Genomic DNA, 24145 nt, shown 5'->3' on the forward strand with positions numbered 1-24145 from the left:
GCCCACCCTGACAGTGCTCAACTTTAAGCGTGAAGATGGGCACGTTTCACACACACAAAGATGCTTCTGACCCCATTTTCTGAGTGATTGCCTCGACCAACTTAGTAAAAGCACAGGGCAGTAACGCAGCTTTGTGCTCCCACAGTGGCTGAGAACCAAAAGACTCTGCAGCTACCCCTCAAAAGAAGCAGAGAATATTTCCCTCCTCTTTTGAGATCACACAAATGATCAGTGGCAGAGCTGGAGAGAGGACTCTGGAATCCCTAAGCACCTGGCATGGCACTGCTATCTCTCTGCCCCCAGCTGAGCAACATTTCATCCCACCTTCCCCTACCAAAAGAAAATTACAACAACAATAACAAATAAAAATGCCATAAACTTAACTGATATTTTATTGAAACTTAACAAACCTGGTCATAAAATTGAGACTGGGAGGGAGGAAATAAAAATAAACAAACAGCCACAAACTCTAGTTCTGAAGAGCGACGGTGTCTTGGAAATCATGAGGAGCGCTGGAAATGTCACTTACAAGATATACACTGCTATTGGCAAGGGGTGTTTTTACAATATATGTGCATATCTAAACGGTAAATATGTCTTGCTGCTGATGTGGATGCAGAGATAAATATGCGCATAGCAATGGCCCCGCATGTATGGATGCATTTGGATCAGAGCTGTAATTGCAGAGCCCTCTGCACCGCCACGCTGCTGCTTCAGCACTTGGCCGCCTGCGCACTCACCACGCCCCAAAATCACAGTGGCCCCAAGTCTGAGACACAGCTAACAGGGGCTGATGCACCCAGCTGGGAGAGGGGTGTGAAGAGCCCTGAAAATTTAGACACAGAGATCCAGGAATACAAGTCAAGTCCTTCCACTAGAGGAGGCCCTGCTGTAAATCTAACTTGCCCCTTCTCTTTCCTGCTCTTTTCCTGAATGCACCACAGGCTTTTTTGGTGTTTGTAATCTGGTTTAGGGCTCCTCGGAAACTGAGATGCTGTGAATGAGAGAAGCTCATCTTTGAGCCTGTGAGCCCAGAAGGAAAGCACTCTGATCTTGGTGTGGAAGTCCCTGGAATTATTGTGGGTAGATAAAAAAAACTTATCAGAAAACCCATGACTTGCAGCAGTGTGGAAGAGTGTTTCATCTTCAGCATCCAGACATCTTTTTAAAGCCAAGACCTATCCCCACTATTCCTTGGTGTCGAGTTTCTATCAGGGCAGCACCTGCTTTAGAAAGAATGCTGGAAAAGTCTGAGCAAACTCTGGCAGTCAAATCTTGCCCTGGGTGAAAGCCTACATCAAAACAATGCCTTCTAAGGAATTTCTTCCATCCCTAACACCTCTGATGAGCAAAGCCCACCTTAAATTTGCCTCCATTTCAAAAATCTTCACAAACTTGACTGCTGGTATATCTTGCACCACTTTTCCAGCTCTTCAGAGAGCTTCTTCTCCATGTTCTCCGATGTCTTCTGTGTTCTGACAGTCTCAACTTCTACCTCCAATTTTTCAGGACCTCTATTAAGTACTTTTCTCTAAATACCTGACAATTCAAATGGTACCACGAATAAACAAACAGGGTAATGGTGTTCACTGGAGCTGAAATCAAGCCATCCTCATGTGCTGCCTCATTCCAACTACCACCAGCAAGAGAGATCCAGCACACTGAACCTCTGAAGTGACTTTGGCCATGTCTACAAGATTCCTAGTTGATGTCAAGAGCAATGACACACATGCACTGAGAGCACAAGATTTATGCCTCCAGTGACTTTTTGTGGCATCTCTACTGTGGCCAAAAATGAGGGAAGAAGGTGGTGATGGACTATGTAGCTCCTTAGCTGAACAAAGCCACAGTGCAGGTCCAAAAGCCAGGGATGATCCAGCAGGACATTTGTTCTTTTTCACCTGCCAAACATTGAGGACAGTGAAGGCGTAACCAGAACAATCTCTGCTGAAGCAGAGTCCTCTCCAGTGGTATGTTCTGGACACAAATGTATGAAGGCAGAGAAGACACCCGTGCCTGATGAAGTACATTTCCAGGCAGCAGCTTCACAAGAAGATTTTTACAAAACAAAAGGATGATCAGGTAAAAAAAAGCAGCTCAGGACAATTTTGTCTGCTCTGCATTCAAGATTTCACTGGATGCTATCACCTGTGTGTGGCCCTTGAGGGCTCTAGCTGGCAAAAGGGTGTGCCCACATAAAACAGCTTTCATTTGCCATGTGGTTTTTGTGCTGAGATTGTTCAGGAAATCAAAGTGAGGATGGGGAGTTGTTAGCCCAAACGAGCCAGACTTCTCAGCTTATTTGAACATCTGGCCGATAAAGCCCAACCGCGCGTATTCCGGATGAAAAGGTGTTTGACATTCAGGCCTGGGTGACTGAGGATGGGGGACCCTGCTCTGAACGTGCCAGATGGCCAGACAGATGCAATCCTTGCCCTTGTCAATGTGTGGCCAATCTCTTTGACTGACTGTAGCCATTCACCGATCTCCAGTAACATGGGCATCAATGAGAGAACAGATGGGCCTGCGTAGCCACAGCAGAAATGAATTTAGTTCCTGTCCCAGGTCCCACTGCATCCAGTTCCACCTCCTCTTCCAACATCACGACCCTCCAGGGACTGCACTGCTGGTCATTTCTTTCTCATGACCTGCCTCTGCTTACTTTCTTTCCACATGCCCTATAAAGTGTTTAAGCCAGGAAGTCCTACAAATTCCTAGGATAGGAAGTCCTATCTTTGTTCAGGCTACTTCCTCACCAAAGTCTCAGCCAATGATCTGGCAACAGAAAGAAATCCACAGTGTAAAAGGAGAGGCATTGGCCATCTTACTTCTTCACTTCTTCATCGGCTTTCACGATCCTCCCTGGAGAATTCAGCACATCTGATGGCTCATGGTCCTGGACACAATTGTCCCAATCTTTCTCAGACAGGTATTTCAGACCTAGCATGTCCAGGTGTGCTTCTTGCTGCTGGGACCTACAGGACAACTGGAAGCAGGGGAGATCACACGGCATCCTCAGGAAGTGTCTTTGTCCCAAAATGTGACAATGCAGGGATGCTTGACTGAGCTGTTACATCTGCATGGTTCAGCTGGGAGGATCAACTGTCAGGAGATAAAAATCTCACACAATTCCAGCTGTCTTCTCAGGAGAGGATCTACAAGGACACCCAAACCCACCACCTCTGCAAGCTGATCCAGAGCAACCGGGGTCTCCCCGCTGCTCTGCTACTGTTGCAGCAGTCCAGGCAGGGTGTGGGACCTGGGCCAGGTTAGGAACACTTTATTTCTAAGCAGAAGAAGGATCTCTGTGGCCTGCAAGCTCCCCTCGCACTGCTTTAGCACCGCTGACACTTCAAGCACGCAAAAAGAGGTCAATGACTCCAGACTGCAGACAAGTGAGCCACAAAGAGGACCCAGGAGCTCAAGTTTTCCCTGTTAATAACAGGACTGTTTGTCCTTTCCTGAAAGCGCAGTGTTATCCAGGGATTATCTCAGCTGTTTACTGCAGGGCACTGGCCAATTTATCTCTGAAACAACCGTGTTACTGCCTGTGGGGAAGGCGAGGAAACAGCCTTGCTCTGGAGCACTATTTAACCAGTCAGGCACTGAGGAAATGCTTTTTCTCCTACGTGCAGCCCAGATCCAAACCCACTCAGGCAATCTGAAGCTGTTCCCTTGCTATTCCAGACCTTTGGATCTGACTCCAGCTGAAGAGAGAGGAAAAGAAGGAAAGCTGCATCGCTTCGGTCCAGACTGACGTGGGCTGCAAGACAGCATCACAGGCAGCAGGCCTCTCCCTTGACACACACAGTTCTGCCCTCTCCAGCAGAATTCCCTCCAGCCTTTTCTACAGGGGGTGTTAACATCAGGAAAGCCCACCTGACCAGGTATTCTGTGCGAGCTCTTTGGAAAGAAATACATTTTTGAAAATGCAGTTACATCTTCATCAGTTGAGATAACGAGAAGGAACAAAAATCCCCAAACCAAAAAGAATCAAACAAAACTCCTGCAAACTGTCTCTGCAGAGCTCTGTTGCACCAACCTAAGCCCTCAGAGAAGCTGAGCCAGAGCAGACAGCCCTGGGCGAGGAAAAGGTGGGAGAGGTTGTCCTGGCCAGAGACCCATGTCACTGCTTCCTCCCTTTGTTTGACCCCTGACTCTCCACCTTCCACTCAAATCCTCCAGAGCCAGGGGTGTTTCTGGCGTGTGATCCCTCTGGTACCTACAGAAGCAGGGTTGTGCTCACTACAGAAGCATGTCCTGATGGCAGCCAGCATCTGCATGGCCTGTGTAACATCCTGCTGCCCACCATCCTCTTTGCTCCCTTCCTGCCTCTCTGATAACAACAAGCATCACATCCCCGGGGAAGGGCACCATGAGCAGACACTCAGCTCAAAAAGGCTGAAGAGTGGCACATTCCCACCTTCCCTCCCACCCCTGAAAAGAAAACAGGCACACAGATATTTGCATGGATTATAAAGTATATGGCACCCATGGAGGTTTTTTTTTTCCTCTCCTTGTAAACAAATCCCAATTTTCCACTGCTCTTGGATCCACAGCCCCTGATCATTTTTGGGTTGGCCAACCTTGCAGCAGGCACCACACATGAACTGAGCATCATTCTCTAGCAGAGGAGTTGAAATCTGGGCAAAGCGCTCTGTGCCTTTGACTCTCAAAACAAACAAATGGAAACCACAGCAAATGGGACGGAGAAGGGGAAAGGGAAGGGAACGACCCATGAATTTCTCTGGATTGCACTGACACAAAGGGAAAATAAAATTCACACAGAGCACACTCTTGCAGGTGATCCAGACACTGTCATGTAAGCAATCAAAGAGATAACCACAACAGAATGAAAATCAAAGAATAAAAATTTACCCAAAACAACCCCCAAAATGGCATGAGCTAGGACATCTCAGAAATGCTGGGGTTTGTCCATTAGGATCACTCATGCTTTCAGCCCCAGTGAAATAAAATTATTACAAAATAACTTTTCTATTAGTTTTTTTTTTTTTTTTCTCCCCCCAAAGTGCAAGCAATCCCAGCAACGCTTCGTGGACCACTTTTCTGGTTTTGTGTTTACCACCCATGCATATAACCCCCACCATAGCACCACCAGTCACAAGGTCTGATCGCATCCTTTTTTCCAACAAAAAACTGAACAGGGAAGGGGAAGAAGGAAAAAAGGAGAAAATAGGGAGTAAAAAAGCAAAGAAAATAAAGCAACCCGCCTCCCCAAAAAAACCACCAAATCAAACCTGTTTCCCTCTTTTGTTTTTTTTTTTTTTAAGACCACAAAAGTGAACAAACCAGACCCAGAGAATAAAAGCTGAAATAACCAGAAGGAGAAAACAAGAGAGAGACTAGAGGGAGAGGGGAGAAGGAACGAAAACCCGAACACTAACAACACAAAATAAAAGAAAAATAAAAACTAACCAGCTGAATTGGGAGTTGAGGGTGAGTTAGCCTGGCTTCCATGGGCTGACACATTGGTAGCCGTGACAGCCGTTTTGGCAGCATAAATATTGGCTTCCTCTTGAAATTTACCTATGTTCTTCTTGTACCGGATTCTCTTATTTCCAAACCAGTTTGATACCTAGAGCGAGTTCAAGAGAAGACAAGGACAAGTTAAGGTTTCAGCTCTGCCAAGTGCACCTGGGTGAGGAAGGTGGATTAGTTCAGGTTAAGCAGCGCAGATTCTTTTCCCCTCAGGTTTTCCTAGCACCTTCCACTCGTGTCTGCCACATCAAGCCCAGGAAAGGTGATGGGAACCCCTTGGGAGCACTGGGTTTGTGTGGGTGTAGCTGGTTCTGCTACACATGGGATGCTCCACAGGAACTACTACACCCACAAAAATCTTAACATGGGTTAAAAAAACCACGACAAAGTCAAATGACCCCAGAGTTGCACAATTTGAGAACAGGTATGTGTCATTTTTATTTGCCTCGTCCTCAGTATCCCTTTGATGGGATACATGCCCTGATTACCAGCATGGCTTTGAGGGAGAACACTCAGAGAATTGACTGGGGCCTGGCTGACACAAAAAATAGCCTCAGTATCAGCAAAGTTCTCTTTTGATCCATCTGAGGGGAATCAGGGCACAAAGCCAGAAGTGGATGCTCTTCGTCCGGCTGAGCTCAGCTTTGCAAGGCTTAGCATGAGCCACTTCATGAACCAGGAACTTCAGGGGAAGGATGGAGAAGGAGCACAGGATTTGTCCTAAAACCTAACTTTCATCCCAGGAAAGAAGTGTTTGCCTTGGGAAGGGGTGGAAGATGTTTCCAGAGTGTGTGTCCAGAGACATGCTGATGATATTCCTGTTCACTCGTGGGCACTATCTCACACTGAACTATTTCAGAGAAGGCATGGGAAAGATTCAACCCTACAGCTTGAGAAGCAGCTCTCAGCTTCTTCTTCATCAGCACTGAACACAGAGAATCAGGGTAATATCTTCCTGTGTGCAGGTCTCTAAACAGAAGACAACTTCCCGCCACTACTGACTTTGTTTGAGAGAGCTTATCAGGATAAAGGCAATGGGCAAACGAGGAGGATGCTGCAGCTCTCCCAGAAAGTTCCAACACTCCTAGAATTGCTTGGAGATGCAATCTTGAGCTAGCAAGACCAACCCCTTCAGTGAGATTCCAAGGACATTCTCCCTTTGCTTGCTGCTGAGCAAGTACATCACTGCTCCCTCTTCCAAATAAATTGAGCAAGAGCCAAAGACACAGAATACAATAATGGATGTTCATCCTTTGAAGCCCATGATTTTTTCCTTATCTTAGGGAAAGCTTGGGCTTGGTGTGGATCACTGAAACCCATAAGCTTTTATTCCTGTGCTGCTTTCTATCTGCAGTGCTTATTAGAGCATCCAGCAGCTTCCACACAGAAGTGGCTTCATCCACCAATTTAATGGCTAGAGGTACCCAACCCTGCGGAGCAGGAAAGAGAAAATGTAACCTGTGGAGACTCAGATCAGCACCCAGCCCACATCTGGGAGCAAACATTTTGATGGTACCACCAGGAGCTGGTGCTGTTGGCTACGAGCTCCATTCCACCTCTTGGCCCTGCTTTCTCACTAATGACAACGTGCTCCTTCATGATCTTTCCACATGGACATCTCCTCATGACTGCTCTTCTGGCTTCACATCCTGGGTGAAATCTGAGCACCACAGGGCAGGAGGCTGGAATACACAGCCACCACAACCTATCTGCATTTTAAAATCTGTGAAGCACCTGCAAAATCTGGTCAGACTCTGAGTTCAGATCAACTGTGCTCATGACTTGCACACATTCGTGGGACCTGTGTTCCCACTTAGTCTCAGCAAAAGCAGAGCCGGGTGTGTGTTTGTTTCTGCCTTACTTGGATGAAGAAGGGAGGCAGATCCTGGAGACAGGCACAAAGCAGCCTTGATACAGCACGCTCAAAACCACCTCCTAAGCGCAGCACTTCTCCTGGGCATTTTGTCTTTGCAAAGGAGAAGTTGTAAGTGTGAACAGATGAATTAGAAGTGAGACAGGAAGCACTGGGACAGCTGGAGCTTTACTTAAGCCAATATGTGCTGTCTCCTGTAGGTAACTCTGGGAAGAAGCAACGTTTGGGTCTTCCAGCCCAGGGGAGGCAACTGGAGTCACTCAGCAGGCACTCAGCACGGTGATGACACCTACCCCTGGATGCTGCTGCTCCTGCTGAAGGCAGACACGCTCCCACAAGGACACCAGATGCTACTGCTGTCTGCAGTTCACTCAAGTGACGAGCAGGCACGTGCCTGGGGCTGGGAAGCAGCCCAAGACAGGGAATGCCATGGGAGCCTAGAGGGGCTGCTAAGCTCACGTGAGGACAAAGCCTACCACAGGCCACAAAGACTGGCTCTCAATCACACAGCCTGCTCCAAAAAGAGAGGAAATAAAGAAGGGCAGGCCTGAGCAATGTATGGCTGAGCATTTGAAGGGCTGACTGCGCTCCTCACAAATCACAGCAGCTCCCAGGTCAAAGCTAAAGACTCCAGGAACTATGTGGCTTCCCTGAACATATGGAAATAATTTGTTTTGTCTTTACTAACCCCCATGTTCTGAGGGATGTGCAAGTCAGGGAGATGTCATGTTCTGCAGTGCAAGGGTAGTGACTGAGAGAAATGACCCTGAGAAATCCCACCCTCACTGAGCACAAACTGTAACTGTTGCACTCAGATCCTTCCCACCTGGACTTGTCCATTCAATCTTATCAAGCAAAACCTGCACAACTTTTCCTACTGCTTTTAATCCCCTGAAAAAAAGACTTTCAGATCAAACAAGCTCTTCTTGCAGGTCAGGCCAGCACTAATTCCTTGAGGAGACTCTGCCCCTCTGCTGCCACATCATTTTGGTGTCATCAGCACCTTGTCTGCACACACAGCCATTGCTCCATGGAGCCTTCATACCCCCTAAATCCATTCTCAGACTTTCCTTTTCCATCCATGGCTTCAATCTGCAAGTGCCATCTGCACTCCCACCCACTCTCACTAACTCGCACTAAACTGATTTAATAATTAAATGCTCAACAATGGACATGGCTGACTGGTCTGAGGTCTGGAATACCCTTCCCCATGCTGAGGTTTCCCACTGGTCCAGGCTTTGAGCTGTCTCACCTGTGAGACTGTGATGCCACATTTCTTGGCTAGCTCTTCTTTGGCTTCCTCACTGGGATAAGGGTTGCTGAGATGGGAATAGAAATACTCATTCAGGATTTCCGTGGCTTGCTTGTTGAAGTTTCGTCTCTTCCGCCTTCATGTGAAGAAAGAATGGGAAATAAAAGGAAAAGGAAAGGGATTGAGCACCAGGGATCTAAAAATAGAATGCAATTTTAGATACTCTTGAGTTTCCCACTTTCCTCCCTCCCCCCTCTGCTTGCATGGAGTGCAAGACTCACGGCCAGGAAGCTTCTGATCTGCCCCTTGCTGGTGACTGCTCTCTCAGCACCTTTCAAAGCAAGCAAATCTCCATCTCAAATTTATCACTGTATCCTCCAGCTCACAGCAGAGTCTGAAAACTGGCATCCAGCTCCTCCACCTGGGAAGGTGACTCCTGACACCTGGCTGTCATGACCAAAGACAGTGCTACTCTGCAAAGCTCTGTGCTGAGGAAGCACAGCTGGATATATCCTTGGGGAAGTCTGTTCCATTCACACCTAGGCATTATTACCTGTCTGCCATCTCTTTCCTTGTACCCCTGGTGTAGCTGCCTCTCCTCCCCATAGCAAGCTACAGCCCAAGCTGCAGTCTGCACCTAACCAGCTTGGGAGATGAAGCAATTTTACAGCAATTTGAAAATCTGGGACAATAAAAACAGTGGGAAAAGAATGGGAATCTAGGGGGGACAGGATGGCCTGGAGGATAAACTTTCATCCCTAACTGAAGTGCACGTTTTTCACCACAGAGGCTTGCTGCAATATGCCACAGGATTTGCTTCTGTCACAGCAAAACCAGGATGTGCAATTCTCAAGGTACAGCTGGGAGCCTCACCAGTGGATGGTTTGAATTGCAGTCCCCTCCCCTGCTGAGCCACAGGGATAAAGAATTCACAGAATTCACAGAATCACTGGGTTGGAAGAGACCTTCAACATCATCGAGTCCAACTCATGCCCTAACACCTCAACTAAACCATGGCAAAAAAAAGGCAAAAACCCCTCTGCCTCAAGACACGGCCCCTCAGCTGGGCCCTTGTCGTTGTTGAAGCAGGGACGGGAATGAAGAGACTCCATCTTCAGAAGGCAAAGAATGAGCATTTATTCAAAGTACATCGCTCTTTTATAGAGAACATAGTGAAGACTAATTCCATTGGTCTTAAGTAAAAACGTTTTGCCTGATTGGTACACTGGACTTAGGTCAGTGTGGCAGAACATATCTATAAACAATATGAACAGAAAACAAGATAACAGATTGTTTACATTCCTCCCGGACTTTTTCCCAGGCTTAACCTGGCAGAAATCTTTCTCTTTTCTCTCTGACTGAATTGAGAATATCCACAGGCCCTCAGTTTACTCCAGAACCAACAAACCTGCCCAACGAACCTCCTGGACCTGAGGGACAGCGCAGAAAGGTTTGGTGGGCCGTGGACTCACCGTGCGTCCAGAAACCGCGAGCGCAGGATCATGACGGCTTCGCACGTGCTCTGCTTCAGCTGCATCTGGATGGAGCTGAACTTGCGGTGGATGATGCTCACCATCCGCTCGATCTCCTTGGGCGAGATGGGCCGGGTCCGGCTCTGCTCGCGCAGCAGGTTCATCACGTGGGTGGTGAACTCGTTGCACGCCTGGGATGGCAGGAAAAGCAAAAGGAACCCCAGGATGGGAAGGTCATTCGGTGGCGTCGAGGACGGGGCACAGGCAGCGCGGCTATGGGAGGAAATTGAGTGCAGGCCCCGCTGGCTGGGGCTTTTCAGAGCAGGCTCAGAGCAAGAACGTGCTGGTGCTCAGGGGATGATGCCTTAAGATTTTAGCTTTTGTATTTTTCAGATCCTGTACTGCATTAGTGTATAACTCTGAACTTCATATAGAAGTTAGTTAACTCTCTTCACATTTTGGTCAGACAAAACAATCCTTCTAGGCCTGAGATCCAAGGACACCCTCTGCCTCAGGCCCCAAAAAGGATAAACAATAGTGAATTGGGGGGGTAGAAAACTGTGGGTATCTGACTTCATTACCTGAAGCTGTAATTGGAGAATTAATCCCTGATATGCAAATAGACCAAACTTGCATCTGTCTGAGAAACTCATGACATCGTCCATTTTGGGTGTAGCCCCTTGGGGAGGCTTCATCTGCCCTTCATGTACCTGAAGGCCCTCCATTAAATATGTCCACTTTTATCCTTTAAACTTTGTCTGGCCTCCGTTTCTAGCCAGAAATAGGTATCAGGGAGAGAGAAATTTCCCTGGTCTGCCAAGCACAGGGCATGAGAGACTCCCAACAAACATGCTGGGAAAGACAGCAGCTGATTTCGCTGCTCTCAGGGGGATCATGGATGGAGCTGGAGCAGATGAAGCCCTAGGATTCACAGAAAGCATGAAGAAGTCCCAGCCACTGTTTTGCTGGTTGTGACTGGAGGAGCTATAGATTTATCTGAGGAGGACCATGCACCTTTTGACCCACTGCCCCCCCTCCTACAGCCCATCATGTGTTCTGCAGAGCCCCTTGTGCATCACAGGAACAGCTCCCAGAGAGACATGGCCTTGCTCCGTGCTCTTGGCACATCAGGTAAGAAGTAAATAAGGATAATAATTAAAACCTGAGTGAGGCAGGAGCCCTGACAAATAAGGGCAAGCAGGTAACAATCCCAATTAGTTTGCTGCTGGCACAGCACTGTCTGGCTGCTCCTGCTGTCCCCATGCTGTGCCTTGAGGACAGGGCAGCGAGAGGAGCCAGGGGACAAGGGGGGGATCTTGAGGGCAGATCAAGGCCACTTCCCTCTCCCTCATCCTCACGAGCACCTCACTGGCATGATGGGATCCTCTGATTCCCAGAACCAAGCCCCAAAAAAACAGTGGACAGTGATGGCTGGAGAAGCCTTTGGTGCTCCTGGGATGTGGGTGGCTGCTCTGGGGACAGTGTCTGCAGCTCCCACGCCATGATGGGGAAAAAGGGGCTGGCAGGGGAAAGAAACACTGGATTTGTGGAATGGTGACATGGGCTTGACTTGCTGTGTCTTACCCCACCCTTCCAAGCTGAATTCCCACCATGGCTCAGACCCAACAAGGAGACATTCCCAAGGCCAGCTCCAGCTGCTGACTCCCATCTCCCAGGATGAGTGCTGGCTGTCAGTGCTCTCAGACATCCCAGCAATTTCAGATCATCTCCTCTTGGCATGAAATAAAAAGCATTAAAGGCAAAACCACCACTGATTGCCGTGCTGACCCAGCAGCAGCCAGACTGAGAAGCCATGAGCTGAGCTCCCAACAGCTGGACTGGAGAGAGTGGGAAGGAGGTGGAAAAAACCCTGAGCCCTGGTGTTGCAGGAATGTGGGTGATGGTACCAGAGATGGTACCAAAGATGTGGACCAGCACAGCCACTTGCAAAGCCACTCAGTGGCAAAACCAAACCCTGTCAGTGGGTCGTGAGAAGGAAAAATGCAGCCCATCTCACCCTCTGGGCCTGGATAAAGGCTTCTCTCACCTGGGTGTCTCTTTGAGGAGCCAAAGAGAAGCAAAACCATAATCAGAACATCAAACAAACAAAAACCCCTGCCCAAGGGGAGGGAGAAGCAGAAGGTCCTTCCCTGAAGCCCATGCCAAGGGCCTCTCCCTAGCCTTGGGTAGCAGAGGACAGAGGTCTCTCTACCCCTCTTCAGCCTGTAAGATGATCCCTGATGTGCTCTCCACTCCCACCCATGTGGGATGGCTGAGGCTCCCCCCCATCTCTGTGCCTCAAGGGAGTGACAGCAAGGGCTGAGGAGAACCACCAAAGCTCATCCTTCCAACCAGCCCTCTGCCTGCTCCCTGCCTGCCAAAATGCCTCTCATGGCAAGGCTGTGCTTGGCTGCTCCACTACCAGAGCCCTGCCTGGCCACAATGAGTCCAGCTCTAACCCTTCCCACAGCTTGGCCAATGTGGCCGTGGGGATGAGACATCCCCCAGCCCTACCACACATCCACAGTTAGCCAGGTAAAATGGAGGCTTTTACTGGATCTAAACCAGAGATCTGAAAGCCCACCGGGCCTCTGGCACTGGAGCTTGCCCTGCACCCAAAGAGGTGACACCTTCTTGCTCTCATCCATAAACCATAACCTTGGGGTAGAAACCACAAGGGCAAGGTGCACAGTGGCCAAGAGAGGTCTGCAAAACATCTGGAAGCACTTGAAAGGAACTGTTTTTGAGCACTGACCTGCAAAGCTCTTCATGAAATTGTTAGTGTTACCTATAGCTGTGTTCATGACTCAAGTAGTTTTTCTTTTGAGTAATTTACTACAAGAAAAAAGACTTTTTTTTTTTTCCCCTGGAAAGAGCCTTTTAAAGAGAAAATATATTCAAGGAAGATTCTGATGCAAGTCTTGCTTGGACAGCTGTCATCACTGAGGCCAGCATATCAGAGAGGCCTTTTCCTTCATAGGGCCAATTCTGGGTAAGATATCAGGGGAGGAGTGAAAAGTGAAAATCCAAGGGGGAACCCATACTAAGACTATCCTCATGCCCCGTCCCAGCATAAAACCCCAACCATGCCAACCCTAAAAAAGCATGTTCTCACTCCAACACCCAGAGCCATTTGCCCATACACCCCTAACAACAGATGTCAGCAGCGATCCAGGCTGTGCAGATCCACGCCCTCCTGCTCTGCTCCCACCAGCCCACCAGCACCACCACCACCACCACAAAGGAGCCTGTTACCTGCTCGTACTTCTCCAGCTCCGTGTGGTAGATCTGTCTGATCTGGGAGAGTTTGGCTCTGTAGTCGGAGTGCTCCACCGAGTTGTCGGAGCCGGCTCCTCCGGACGCGGCGGCGGCGGCGGCAGCGGCGGCCGAGCCCCCTCCTTTTTCAGGGCCCGCCACCCCCTCGGCCAGGAGCATGTTGTCTAACCTCATCAGCTGGGGGTCCGTGGGCTCCTCCTCCTGCGCCCCCCGGATGCTCAGCACTGCAGGAGACACAACGGGGACAGGAAAGCCTGAGTCACACCTGGGGCTTGTCCCAAGTTGGGGTTTTGTCCCTTCCCAACAGGTTCCCCAACAGGCATCCTGATGCTACAAGTACTCAGCACCAAGCTTGGATTCACTCATCACTACTTGGCTTCCAGGGGCACTCCAGCTCCCTGCTCCTCTCCCTGCTTCTTCCCCTCCTTCCCGCAGGACAGAAGTAGGGCAGAACTGGCAGTGAGCTCACCGCAGAGCTAACCCACAAAGCCATGCTTTCTGCTCGGACAAGCAGCAAAACTCCTAGCAACAGCAACCAAAACACCCAATAAATGTACCCATGCTTGCTGCCAGAAGCAATAGGGACCATATCCAGACTCAAGCATGAGATGGGAAGGTGGAATTCTGTAGCCCTGATTCCATCTCGCTCAGGGGTCCTCTCATGTCACCCAACATGTCATTTACATCAACCCTGGATGGCAGAGAAAGGCACACTGAGCCCGGGGCAGCTGTGCCTTGGTTTCCACACCCTGAAATACGGACTGTGGAGAGGGCCTGAAGTCCATGCTTTTAGCCATGCACTGGGAACATGTCAAAAACATGTATGAAACAAATTTTATTCTTGGAAAAATGCCTTTTCTTTAAGAATCCAGTTGTTTCACTGATGTCTAAATCATGCTGAGAAAAGGAGCAACGATGAATTAATCCTTCCAAAGCAACTTTTCAAAAAGAGAATCTTCCTCCCATCTTTGTGCTCCCTGCCTAAACTACTGCTCCAAGTAAAAGTTCTCCTGTGAGGGCTTTCCTGGAAAAACACATGGGAGCACCCCAACAGCTTGGGATGTCCCATGTCTGAAAAATGGAGGTGCCCTATGTGCTCCCCCCGTGTCCCCCTGCAAGGTCTGTGTTCAAACACGGAATGATAACGTGAGATTTCCACGTGCACATACAGAGAGCTGCATAGTAAACAACATAAATAAAATAAATCCTTGATGAGCGAATAAAAAAAAGGCATTTCCTAAGGGAAAACAATTGTCTTTCTCCATCTCATCTGGCACAGGGACTCTGAGCACACACACCCCACGAGCACACATTCTTTGCACATCCAGAGCTGGGAAATGTTGAGTGGATTTTGATAAAAGCCGTGCCCGGTGACACCTGAGATGAATTTGACCCCCTCCCAATCCACGGCACAAACAAGAACAAATGCTTATTCCTGTCATTTAAAATAAAAAAGGAGGGGAAGATCTGTTAGCGACAAGAAATAAAATCACAGCAGCTAAAAAACCCCGGCAACCACCGGGTATGGTCTTCCCCACTCTGCAATAAGTTAAAGATACAGCTATTATCAGTATAAAATTGAAGTAAAAGACCCTGTTGAGAGGTTTGGTTAAGACTAAAAGGAGCTTTTCTAAAAAGCCTCAAAGCCTACTGAAATTACTATTTTCAGGACATTTCACTCATTCATTTAATTTTATTTTATTCATACATTTGGATCAGTTACTCATTCATGCATTTACTGGCATTTTTTATTATTAAAATATGCACTGTCAACAAAGGTGGGAAGGTGGGCAGAAAAAAGCCCAGGAACAGAAAAACTGGAACTAAAAATAAATAATTCCACACTAGGGAGGATCATTTCTATATGGAGGAATGAGGGCAGAGTGCCAAATTTGAAGCTGAGCCCTCAGGAGACAGGACCACATCTCCCCCCCACCATGGGAGGCTTCCCATGGCACCCAGCCATGATAAATAGATCCAAGGGGAAAGGACAGATTTCATCAAGAAAATGGTTTGGGGTCTGTGGTCCATAAACTGAAATATGAGGCAAAAGTAGCCAAATCCCTTAAAAAGAGAAGAGTAAAGTTGACAGGATGCAGCAGGGAGGGAGACTTACCATGCAAATAAAAAGAATAAATTCCTATTCTTCCAGGACAAAAAAATAAATAAGAATCAGTCAATTAAAGCACATCAAAAGCCCAAATACAAAAGGAAAGCAACACAGGTTAAAAAAATATTAAAAAACACCTCAAATAAACAAATCAAAAGCGGAGTTGCCAAAACAGGCGCATCTGGATTTCAAAAGGGAAATATTTTTAGATTAAAAATCTCAGGAATCATTGACCTGACAGGTAGGCACGAGTGATTAATTAGTTTATGTTTAGAGAGCTGCTTCCTGATGAAAAGTGCTGTGTATTCCTGGGAGCTTTATTCCTTTGCCATGCACAGACCAGCACCCGATGGAGGAGATGTGTCCCCCACAGCAGAGACCTGAACCCAGCCTGGGCTTGGCTGCTCACTCAGAATAAAGCCTGGGAGTAAATAAATGGAAAGGCCAATGTGTCCAAGCAGGACTGATGCTGCTTATTTATCCCTGAAAGGCTGTGCTCAGCCAAGGAGAAGACAAAATGTTTATTTAAAAGCTCCTTTTTTATCTTCCCAGTGCTGGACCCAGCTCTGACACACCTCCCGCCAGGATGCCTGGGATGTTGGGCTCCTTGGCAGCTGCCACCCTCCAAACTGCTCCCTGTGATGGGATGAGGAGTTTGGGATGGGTTTGGCAGCACCCAGTCTGTAGTGGCAAAAGAACCCTGCTCTCCCACCAAATTAAAACAGAATAAATGAAGCAGAATGGTCCTCAGTGGTCCAAGGGGCTACAGGCACATAGGAACCCAGTCATCCTCAGGACCCCCATTTGCTGCTCCCGATTAAAGAAAGAGGGGGAAAAAAGGAAAAACAAAAAGAAAGACAGCGATTGGCAGCGGGGGGGCTGGTGGGAGGAGAATTCCTGCAAGACTTTCTATCCTTGGCTGATTTCCTGCTGGCTCGGCAGCCTCTGGAGCTGTGGTGCTTGCCACTAGATGGTGCTCAGCCCTCGCCCAGGTCCCCTGCTGATCAAAATGCGTTTCTAGATGTAAATATATACACACAACACAAAAAAAAATTAAAAAATATATATATATGTATATATACACATAGATATATATGTGTTTTATATATATATATATAGGTGTGTTTTAAAAGTAAACCCAAGGCACGTGCCCTGTCCCCGCTGGCACTGCCCAGCTGGAACATGGCTGTCACAGGGTCACCATCCCTGACGGCAGCAGCAGGAGCACCCGGGGACCATGGAGCCACCAGCCTGTGGTCCGGGCACGGTCACCAGCAGGGTCACAGAGACCCATTCCAGCAGCTGGAAAATGGCTCCCAGCTCCCACACTTGCTCCTTCTCCCTTCCTGAGGAAGGATCACAGCCACAGGGTTCAGAGGACATCGACAGAGCCCAGGCCTGGGCTGGCTCCGTGGTGTGGCTGCAGTGCAGGACATGGGAAGTGGTGGCAGGACTGATCTCAGAGAAGCAGGTGAGAAGACAAAGCCAAAAACAGCTCCTTGGCTCTGTGCCTGCCCTGCGATTCAGGGACACGAGATGGAAAGTGCCTTGAGCCACCAAAGCTTTCAGATGCTCCAAGATGCTTCCCACAACGTCTCCAAGGAGCACCTGCAAAACAGCCAGCTCCATGCTCACGTGAGATGAGCAGTTAGCACCCCACACGTCCCCACAGGTTGGCACCTGTGCCTGCTGTCCCCTCAGGTCATGCAATCTGAGGTACAGCCAGGGCAGGAGAAAGAGCATTGCCAGACACCTTTGGAACAGACACCACTCTGGGGATGGCCTGGGGCTGTGAAGACACCTAAGAAATCCACAAAGGAGGGCACCAGGCTCCTCTGGTATCCATGCCACTATCCCCTACCTTATTTACTCCATTTTTCTGGGAGCTTTTCTGAAAAGCACAGGAGCTGAGCACACAGTCATCTCTCTTTTCCAAGGCCACACCAAAATTCTTCCACATAGCAACTCTTTCCTCTCCATCCCTTCCAAACTCTCCAAATTAGAGGTGTGCAGGCAACAGGGACAGAACTACACGACAAAGGCAATCAAACATGCCGGGGGTGATGGCAGAAGCTAAGCAGGAGACTGTGGCTCAGCAGTGACAACAGCAAAGGACCTTTCAGCTCCATCTTTCTTCTAGAAAGGGCAATTTATCCTGGTGGTCAGTGTCTTCAAGCTGAGGAGATGTGGGAAGCAGGGCCAGACTCCATATAGCCCCTCACAAGAGGGTGTGGTGGTGGGACATGATGCCAACCCAGGTTGTGACAATGGAGGAATCGGTCCCCCAGAGCCAGCGTGGCTCCTTCTCTGCTGACTTCAGCAGTCAAAAGCACAGTCCTGCAGAATTTCTGTGACTGCCTGGTTAAGATTCCCTCTGACCTTAGCACTCTCTACAGCTCCTGAAGGGTGGCTGTGCTCAGGTGGGGTTGGGCTCTTTCTCCAGGCAGCACTGACAGAACCAGAGCACACAGCCTCAAGCTGCACCAGGTTGGATATGAGGAAGAAGTTTTTCACAGAAAGGGTGATAAAGTTCTGGAATGGCTGCCCGGGGAGGTGTGGAGTCACCATCCCTGGATGTGTTTAACAAAGCCTGGATGTGGCACTGGGTGCCAGGGTTTAGCTGAGGTGTTGGGGCTGATGATCTTTAAGGTCTCTTCCAGCCCAGTGATTCTGTGAATTCTGTGTGAATTCTGACGACACGAGCTGACAGCTCCTCTGCAGCCCCATTTGCTGACACCACCAGCCAAGGGCTGGATCTGGTGGCTGGGCACTTAAGCAAACCCAGCCTACAAAGGAACCCGCTGGGTGGTTTTAATGAGTTTGGGAGGAGCGCTTGTCCTCCGGCCCCAGCTCGGCTGCTTCTGGATGGGTTTTATCATGGCTCTTTCTGCCCATTCCCAAGTCGCTGAATTGCCTTTCCAGGGGGACATTTTAAAGGAGAAGGAGATTTCAAGTAAATGATTGCAACTTATCGAAAATAATGTGCTACTTAGCATCGGAGACAAGCATCCTGGCAGGCAGAAATGGGAAGCAGTGCCGGAGCAGATGGGAGTAATTACGTTGTGATTTTCAGAAGGGTTTTCTTTTCCTGCCTCCACTGTGCCTGAGATGTACTGGGAGGTGGGAACAACCCACCTAACAACGGAGTTTTGGGAGAGGTGGACAGACAATTCCTCTTGTCAGGCTGTGAGGGGACCTTAGATGTCACTTTCTCATGGGGAAACCAGAGGTGTCCACTGCTGGTGGAGCACTTCTGGCTGCTCTCACACAGCCTCAAGTGGGTGAGATGCCTCCCCCCCCCCACCAAGGCACTCATTTGCCCAACAACACCCAACCCAGACATCAAGGTGTAGCCTAAATCCTTTCCAGTGGCTGCCCCTGAGGGTGGTACAGACAAGGAAGACGTGGCAGTTTCTCCCTGAGAACCCCAAAACTCCTGCACACGTCCATGCAGCAAACAGCCCTGGGACATCAGCTCTCTTCCAGCTTTTTGGGATTTAGGATCAGCAACATTTGCTTGGGGAGACCCAGCTTCATGAGTCACACAAGCTCACTGGAAAACATTGGGGTTTTTTTAAACATTTTTTTTTACAGCTCCAGGTCTAAACAAAAGCCAGCAAACACAGGGACAGCTGTGATGCCAGCAAATGCCTCTCCTAACAAAACCAGTAACCTAATCACCTTACTTTAAACCTATCTCAATATTCCCTCGAGCCTGAGACTATATTGGTGAAGGCTGAGGATCAGAAGACTAAACGTGGGACAAGAATATTCCCACCTGCCTCATATTTGAGGACAATTACACCTTCACGGGCTGCACCTTCCTTATGTGTAGTTGCAACCAAGTCAGGGGAACTGGGGTTTGCTTCCTTGGCTGATCCATGATGTCATAGGCTTGAGTTGTTCTTCCCAAACTTTCTCTGTGCAGAGAAGTTGCCAGACTCCATGCACACACCTGAACTCTTGGGGTTTTCTCCTATCCAAGTGTACTTGCAGCCTACTTTCTTCTGAAACATCAAATCCCCCACAGCAAGAAAAATCCAGAGTTTTGGATCCTACCACAGAATCCTGAATGGTTGACGTTGGAAAAGATCTTAAAGATCATCTCATTCCAACCCGCTGCTATGGGGAGGGACATCTTCTACCACCTCAGGTGTTCCAAGCCCTGTCCAGCCTGTGCCAGGGCCTCACCACCCTCACAGTGCTCTCTTTAAACACAAAGTTGCCTTCAATATCCAATGCTCAGAAAAAATGAACTCCCAGAGCTTTGTGGAGGTTACTGAAGCACCCCTAGCTGGGTCTTCACCCTGCCAGGTCAAAGGCCCACAGGACACAACAGAAATCCCTTCTTGGCAAAGCACACAGTGTCCACCTTCAATAGGAATCACAGTCTTTGTAACAAAGGTGGAGCACTTCAGTGTGAAGTAATCACAGGAGTTTTAAACCTTGGTTGAATATATTCACCATGTTTACATAAAGCCACTGAGAAAATCAAGGTCAAAATGCAATTACCTATTTCCAAAATGAACAGAAGCTGGAATTTCTAAATACACAGACACACTCCCTCCCGGGGAGCAGGAATTAAGAGAAGCTCATGTTTTTTTTCTTACAATTGACATTAAAGTTCCCCTCCTCACTTCAACCTTTCCAAAACTTACAAATGGATGAACAGATTTTTGCTCAAATTTTCCAAAACAGGCTGCCGTGAGATGAGACATGGAAAAATTCAGCTGTGAAAAGGCTTTTTGTACATCTACTTATTTTATTTATTTCCCAGCAAAAGGAGGAACTCTGTGAAACCGATGGGCCATTTCTGTCACCAATTTTCACGGTGTGAAGCCGTAAAATAAACCAAAATTCCCAGCAACAAATCAAGAGAGAGGCTTGTACCCATAAGCACTGCAAAGCCACCCCGGATCATTGTAAACCCACCTCTTTTCCCAACACAGGAGAGTGCTTCAGGGCTCTTTGGAAACAAAGCAGAGATGCTTTTAAAGGGGGAGAAATGTTCCTGCAGTCCATAAGACTGTGATGAGATACTCCCACAGAGACAGGAGCAAGTCACATCGGTTCAGAGCAATGGTCCATGTAGTCCTGGAGGTCAGCTCCAGCCATGGCCAACAAGCCCAAGTGGAGACTCAGCCAAGGCCAACAACAGAAGCATCAGATACTCAGGGCAGCAGCACTTCCCCCAGATCCCTCCTACCCACCACCAGTTTGGAAACTTGCATCACAACTCAAATTCAGATCAATCAAAAATGCTTCCTGAATCAAAAATGAATTCTCCTCCCACTTCATTTTATCAATTTCCCCTCTCTCTCTCTTTCTCGTTTAAATAAAAACTTGGGTAAATTTCAAACCAATTAAACTGCTTTAAAAATGTAACTTTGAAAAATAGTAACTTCCCATCTTTCTGGGCTGGAGGTATCCAAATTATTTGCTGAATCCAACATAAAGAAAAAAAAAAAAAAAAGCTGCATTTCCCTCAAACCTTAACTTTGGGGTGTAGGAAACGGGAGAAGGGAATTTGGCACATGCCAGAAAGTTTCTCAGCTCCCAGCAGCACCTCTCCATCACTTCAGGAGGGTGCAGCTTGGATGTGCCACGGAAGCTGCAGAAGAGAGACACTTATTTCATAGTGCTGGCAAAGAGTCTGCACCAGTTTTCTCCTAACCCCATCCCAAATGCCAAATGAGTTGCCACAGCGAGTGAGGATCTGGCAGTAAAATGATCAAAAGATCTGGAGAACTATTACTAACATATTCTGTGGAAAAAATATCCCCCCCCTCCAAAGTGGACAATGATCTAAAATAGCAAAAAAAAAAAAAAAAAAAAAAAAGCACAGTGTTGCTGTGATTACTGAAAACCAGATTCTCTGTGAAATGTGACTCCATGGGGAAGCTGAATGAACACAGATGAGTTTTATCTTTCCAGTCTTTCCCTGTATCCTGCTCCTGGCTGACCAGCTTAGCCCATGGCCAGTGACTGAGCCTGGTATGGAAACTTCTGACACCAGCCCCACACACCCAGTTATTGATATGGATGACTGTGGTTCAAATTTAAGTATTTTCTGTTTATCTCCTTGCAGTCCTGATGCCAAAACCCACATTTCCAAGTGGATTCTTTGCTGCAGGCTGGTGGGCTTGGGCAGCAAAACTTCCCAGCTGGAATTTTCAAAGCTGATATCTGGGGACAGGTAGCACCTTCTGCACCACACACAGATGGCTGAGCAGAGCCTTTAGCAGCAGAAAGCAGGCTGGAAGTGCTTCCACACATTAAAGACAAGGCAACCAGAGCCTAACACCCCACCAGTGGACAAGCCACTTCCTCCCCTCCCACTCACAGCAGCTTCAAGCCTGCCTCTGCCATGTCCCACAAAGCACAAACCCTCACAACTCCCCCTAATTAAGCACATCTGCTTCCCCCAGTAACAAACAGCAAATAACCCAGCACCCTAGAGCCAAACTCTGGGCTCAGGGGGCTCAACGCTGTCTTACTGGCACACTCTGTCCTTGGAAGAGCACAGATAAATTTTGGCCGTGCACAGGTCCCCTCCCCACCCCTCTGAGCACCACACCAGGCCAGGCTCATGGTCTGAGGAAGCAGGCTGATGCTGGGGAGCGATGCTGAAGCTGGCTGGAGCAATCCCACACTCTGATCTCACAAAGCAGTTTTCCCTTTCCTAAGCAGGGCGGGATTAGCAGGCTCCAGTCACAGCCCTGGATCAGAATCAACCCCTTATCTGAATGGGCAAACCCAGTATATCTCAAACTCTCCAGCTGCACTGACTGCACTGTAAGGGAGAGATGGTGCATGGCCATCTCCACCCAGCCTCCTCCACCCCACCACTGCCACGACCAACCTCCAGCTGCTCAGAGCAGCTGGAGTTAAAGGAAAGCAGAGTGAGATTCACCACTGCTCTGCTTCCGGGCCAGATTTGAGCAGAAGATGTGACCCAGCTCACTGACCACAGGCTGACCTGGCTCAGGGGAGCAGCATAAACCATGGAGAAAAGCTTCAGTCCCTCCAAGACAGCCTGTGCCAGGACGTCACCTTTTCCTGGTGCAGTTTGGGAGATGGATCCAAGTCCCCACAGCAGCCCCAAGAGAACAAAGGGTCACTGAAGGACAGAGTAAGCCGATTGTCCTCACTCAAGGAAATGAGGAGGACCTGGTGCTCCTCATGTGGACTTGGGGCTGCCTAAACCCTTCAGGAACAAATCAACAAACAAAGGATGGGATTGCTCCCAGGTCAGGTCCAGCCATAAACCCCCTCCTCTGAGCTGGGCTGGGATCTGCGCTGTGCTTTGCATATGAATTCTCCTCGCTGAAAAGAAACGGGTTCTTTGAATGAGCTGAATCTGTTAATGAGAAGCTGGGGCCTCCAGAGCTCCTCTGAGGACAAGGGTCCCACTTCAACCGCCCCAGGCAAAGCCTTGAAACCTGAGAACAAACAAAAAGAGGTTTTCTCCCAGAAGGAAGCTGCCTTTCCAGCCTGCTCCCCTCTCCAAAGGTCATCTTCCCTGTCTGCAAAAGGCTGCTCGATGCACATAGTGGCTGGGGCATGAAAGTCCTAAGTGGAAAGACTGGCAGAAGCCCAGGTTGAAAAGCTGTTTCAGATTCCCTTCTCCTGCCATCCTTCAAAAAAGATGACCCATGAGACTCTATCCAAGGAAAGCTGGCTTGGAGCTCAAAGATGGCAATGTCCTACTCAAATGTCAGGTTTGCTAAACACTCTGAAGGTACCTGCTGCCCATTACACCTCCAAGAGTGCTGCCACTCTGCTGCCAAGTTGATGGCCTTGCCATGGGCTAGACTCAGCATCTTGTGCAATACAGGAAAGATCTTCCAGGTCTTGGAGCCAAGCCATTGCATGGAATACACTCTTCCCTCCCTTTCTCTCTCCCAAAGTGGGCAGCACAGAACCATGACAGACATCTTTACAAAAGCTGGGGACAGACAGGGAACTGCTCCCACTGCAGAGTGCCCGGTGGCCACGTCCTGTCCCTCCATTGCCAAGGGACTCCCCACTTCCAGGCACGTTTTCTGCCCAGAACACCCTCCCATTTCCAGCAGCAACCTTCTGATGCATCACAGGAGCTGAGTGTGGCCCTTGCCACTCTTTTGCTTACTCGAAGGCAGCCTCATTCCCTGGTGCTTGAAGGATGTGGCTGTAGGAGCAGCACATTCTCGGGGTTTTTTTGGTGCATGAGAACAAGAGGGAAACGAAGGAGAAGAGAGAAGCAACTATTAAGCAAAGATTCTCCACCCAATGCAAAACCTCAGGGATAGATTTTGCAGTAGGAAACCTATGGTCCTGAACAAGGGGATTTGGCAACCATTGTTGAGTACAAGTGGATCAGAAGTGCTACCATGGGTCACAGTCTTCTCTGAGGTTCAGCCAGGGTCTCTGCCTTGTGGAGGCTGGACACTGCTGAACCCTGACAGGCACGGTCTCCTGTTCCAGAAGCATTAGAAACCGTCTCTCCACACGTGCACCTCTTGCCAGCCATGGCAGCAGTCAATTCAAAGCCTTCTCCACGAAAAATCTGCAAGTAAGTTATACACCTATAGGTCAAGTGCAAAGCAAGAGAAGCAACCACAACCAAAGCCATCAGAAATCCCACCCCAACTCCTGTTGCATTCATTTACATGCAACATGTT

At 48.6% G+C, this 24145-nt stretch overlaps 1 protein-coding gene across 4 annotated transcripts in view; it reads right to left on the bottom strand.

Annotated features, from left to right (window-relative positions):
• PBX1 (PBX homeobox 1) overlaps positions 1-24145 on the bottom strand; it is a 129799-nt gene that overhangs the window by 15000 nt on the left and 90654 nt on the right. For all 4 annotated transcript variants that reach the window (XR_008432315.1, XR_008432316.1, XM_053950253.1 and 1 more), the window contains exons 3-6: positions 13352-13596; positions 10097-10287; positions 8625-8760; positions 5437-5596 (exon numbers count right to left, since the gene is read on the bottom strand). Coding sequence is in view for 2 of the 4 variants with exons in the window: in XM_053950253.1 (XP_053806228.1) it covers positions 5437-5596; positions 8625-8760; positions 10097-10287; positions 13352-13596 (732 nt within the window). In the remaining 2 variants the exon portion in view is untranslated. The remainder of the gene's footprint in view (positions 1-5436; positions 5597-8624; positions 8761-10096; positions 10288-13351; positions 13597-24145) is intronic.

This window comes from Vidua chalybeata, chromosome 9 (genome assembly GCF_026979565.1).
Source record: "Vidua chalybeata isolate OUT-0048 chromosome 9, bVidCha1 merged haplotype, whole genome shotgun sequence".
NCBI classification, from domain to species: Eukaryota; Metazoa; Chordata; class Aves; order Passeriformes; family Viduidae; genus Vidua; species Vidua chalybeata.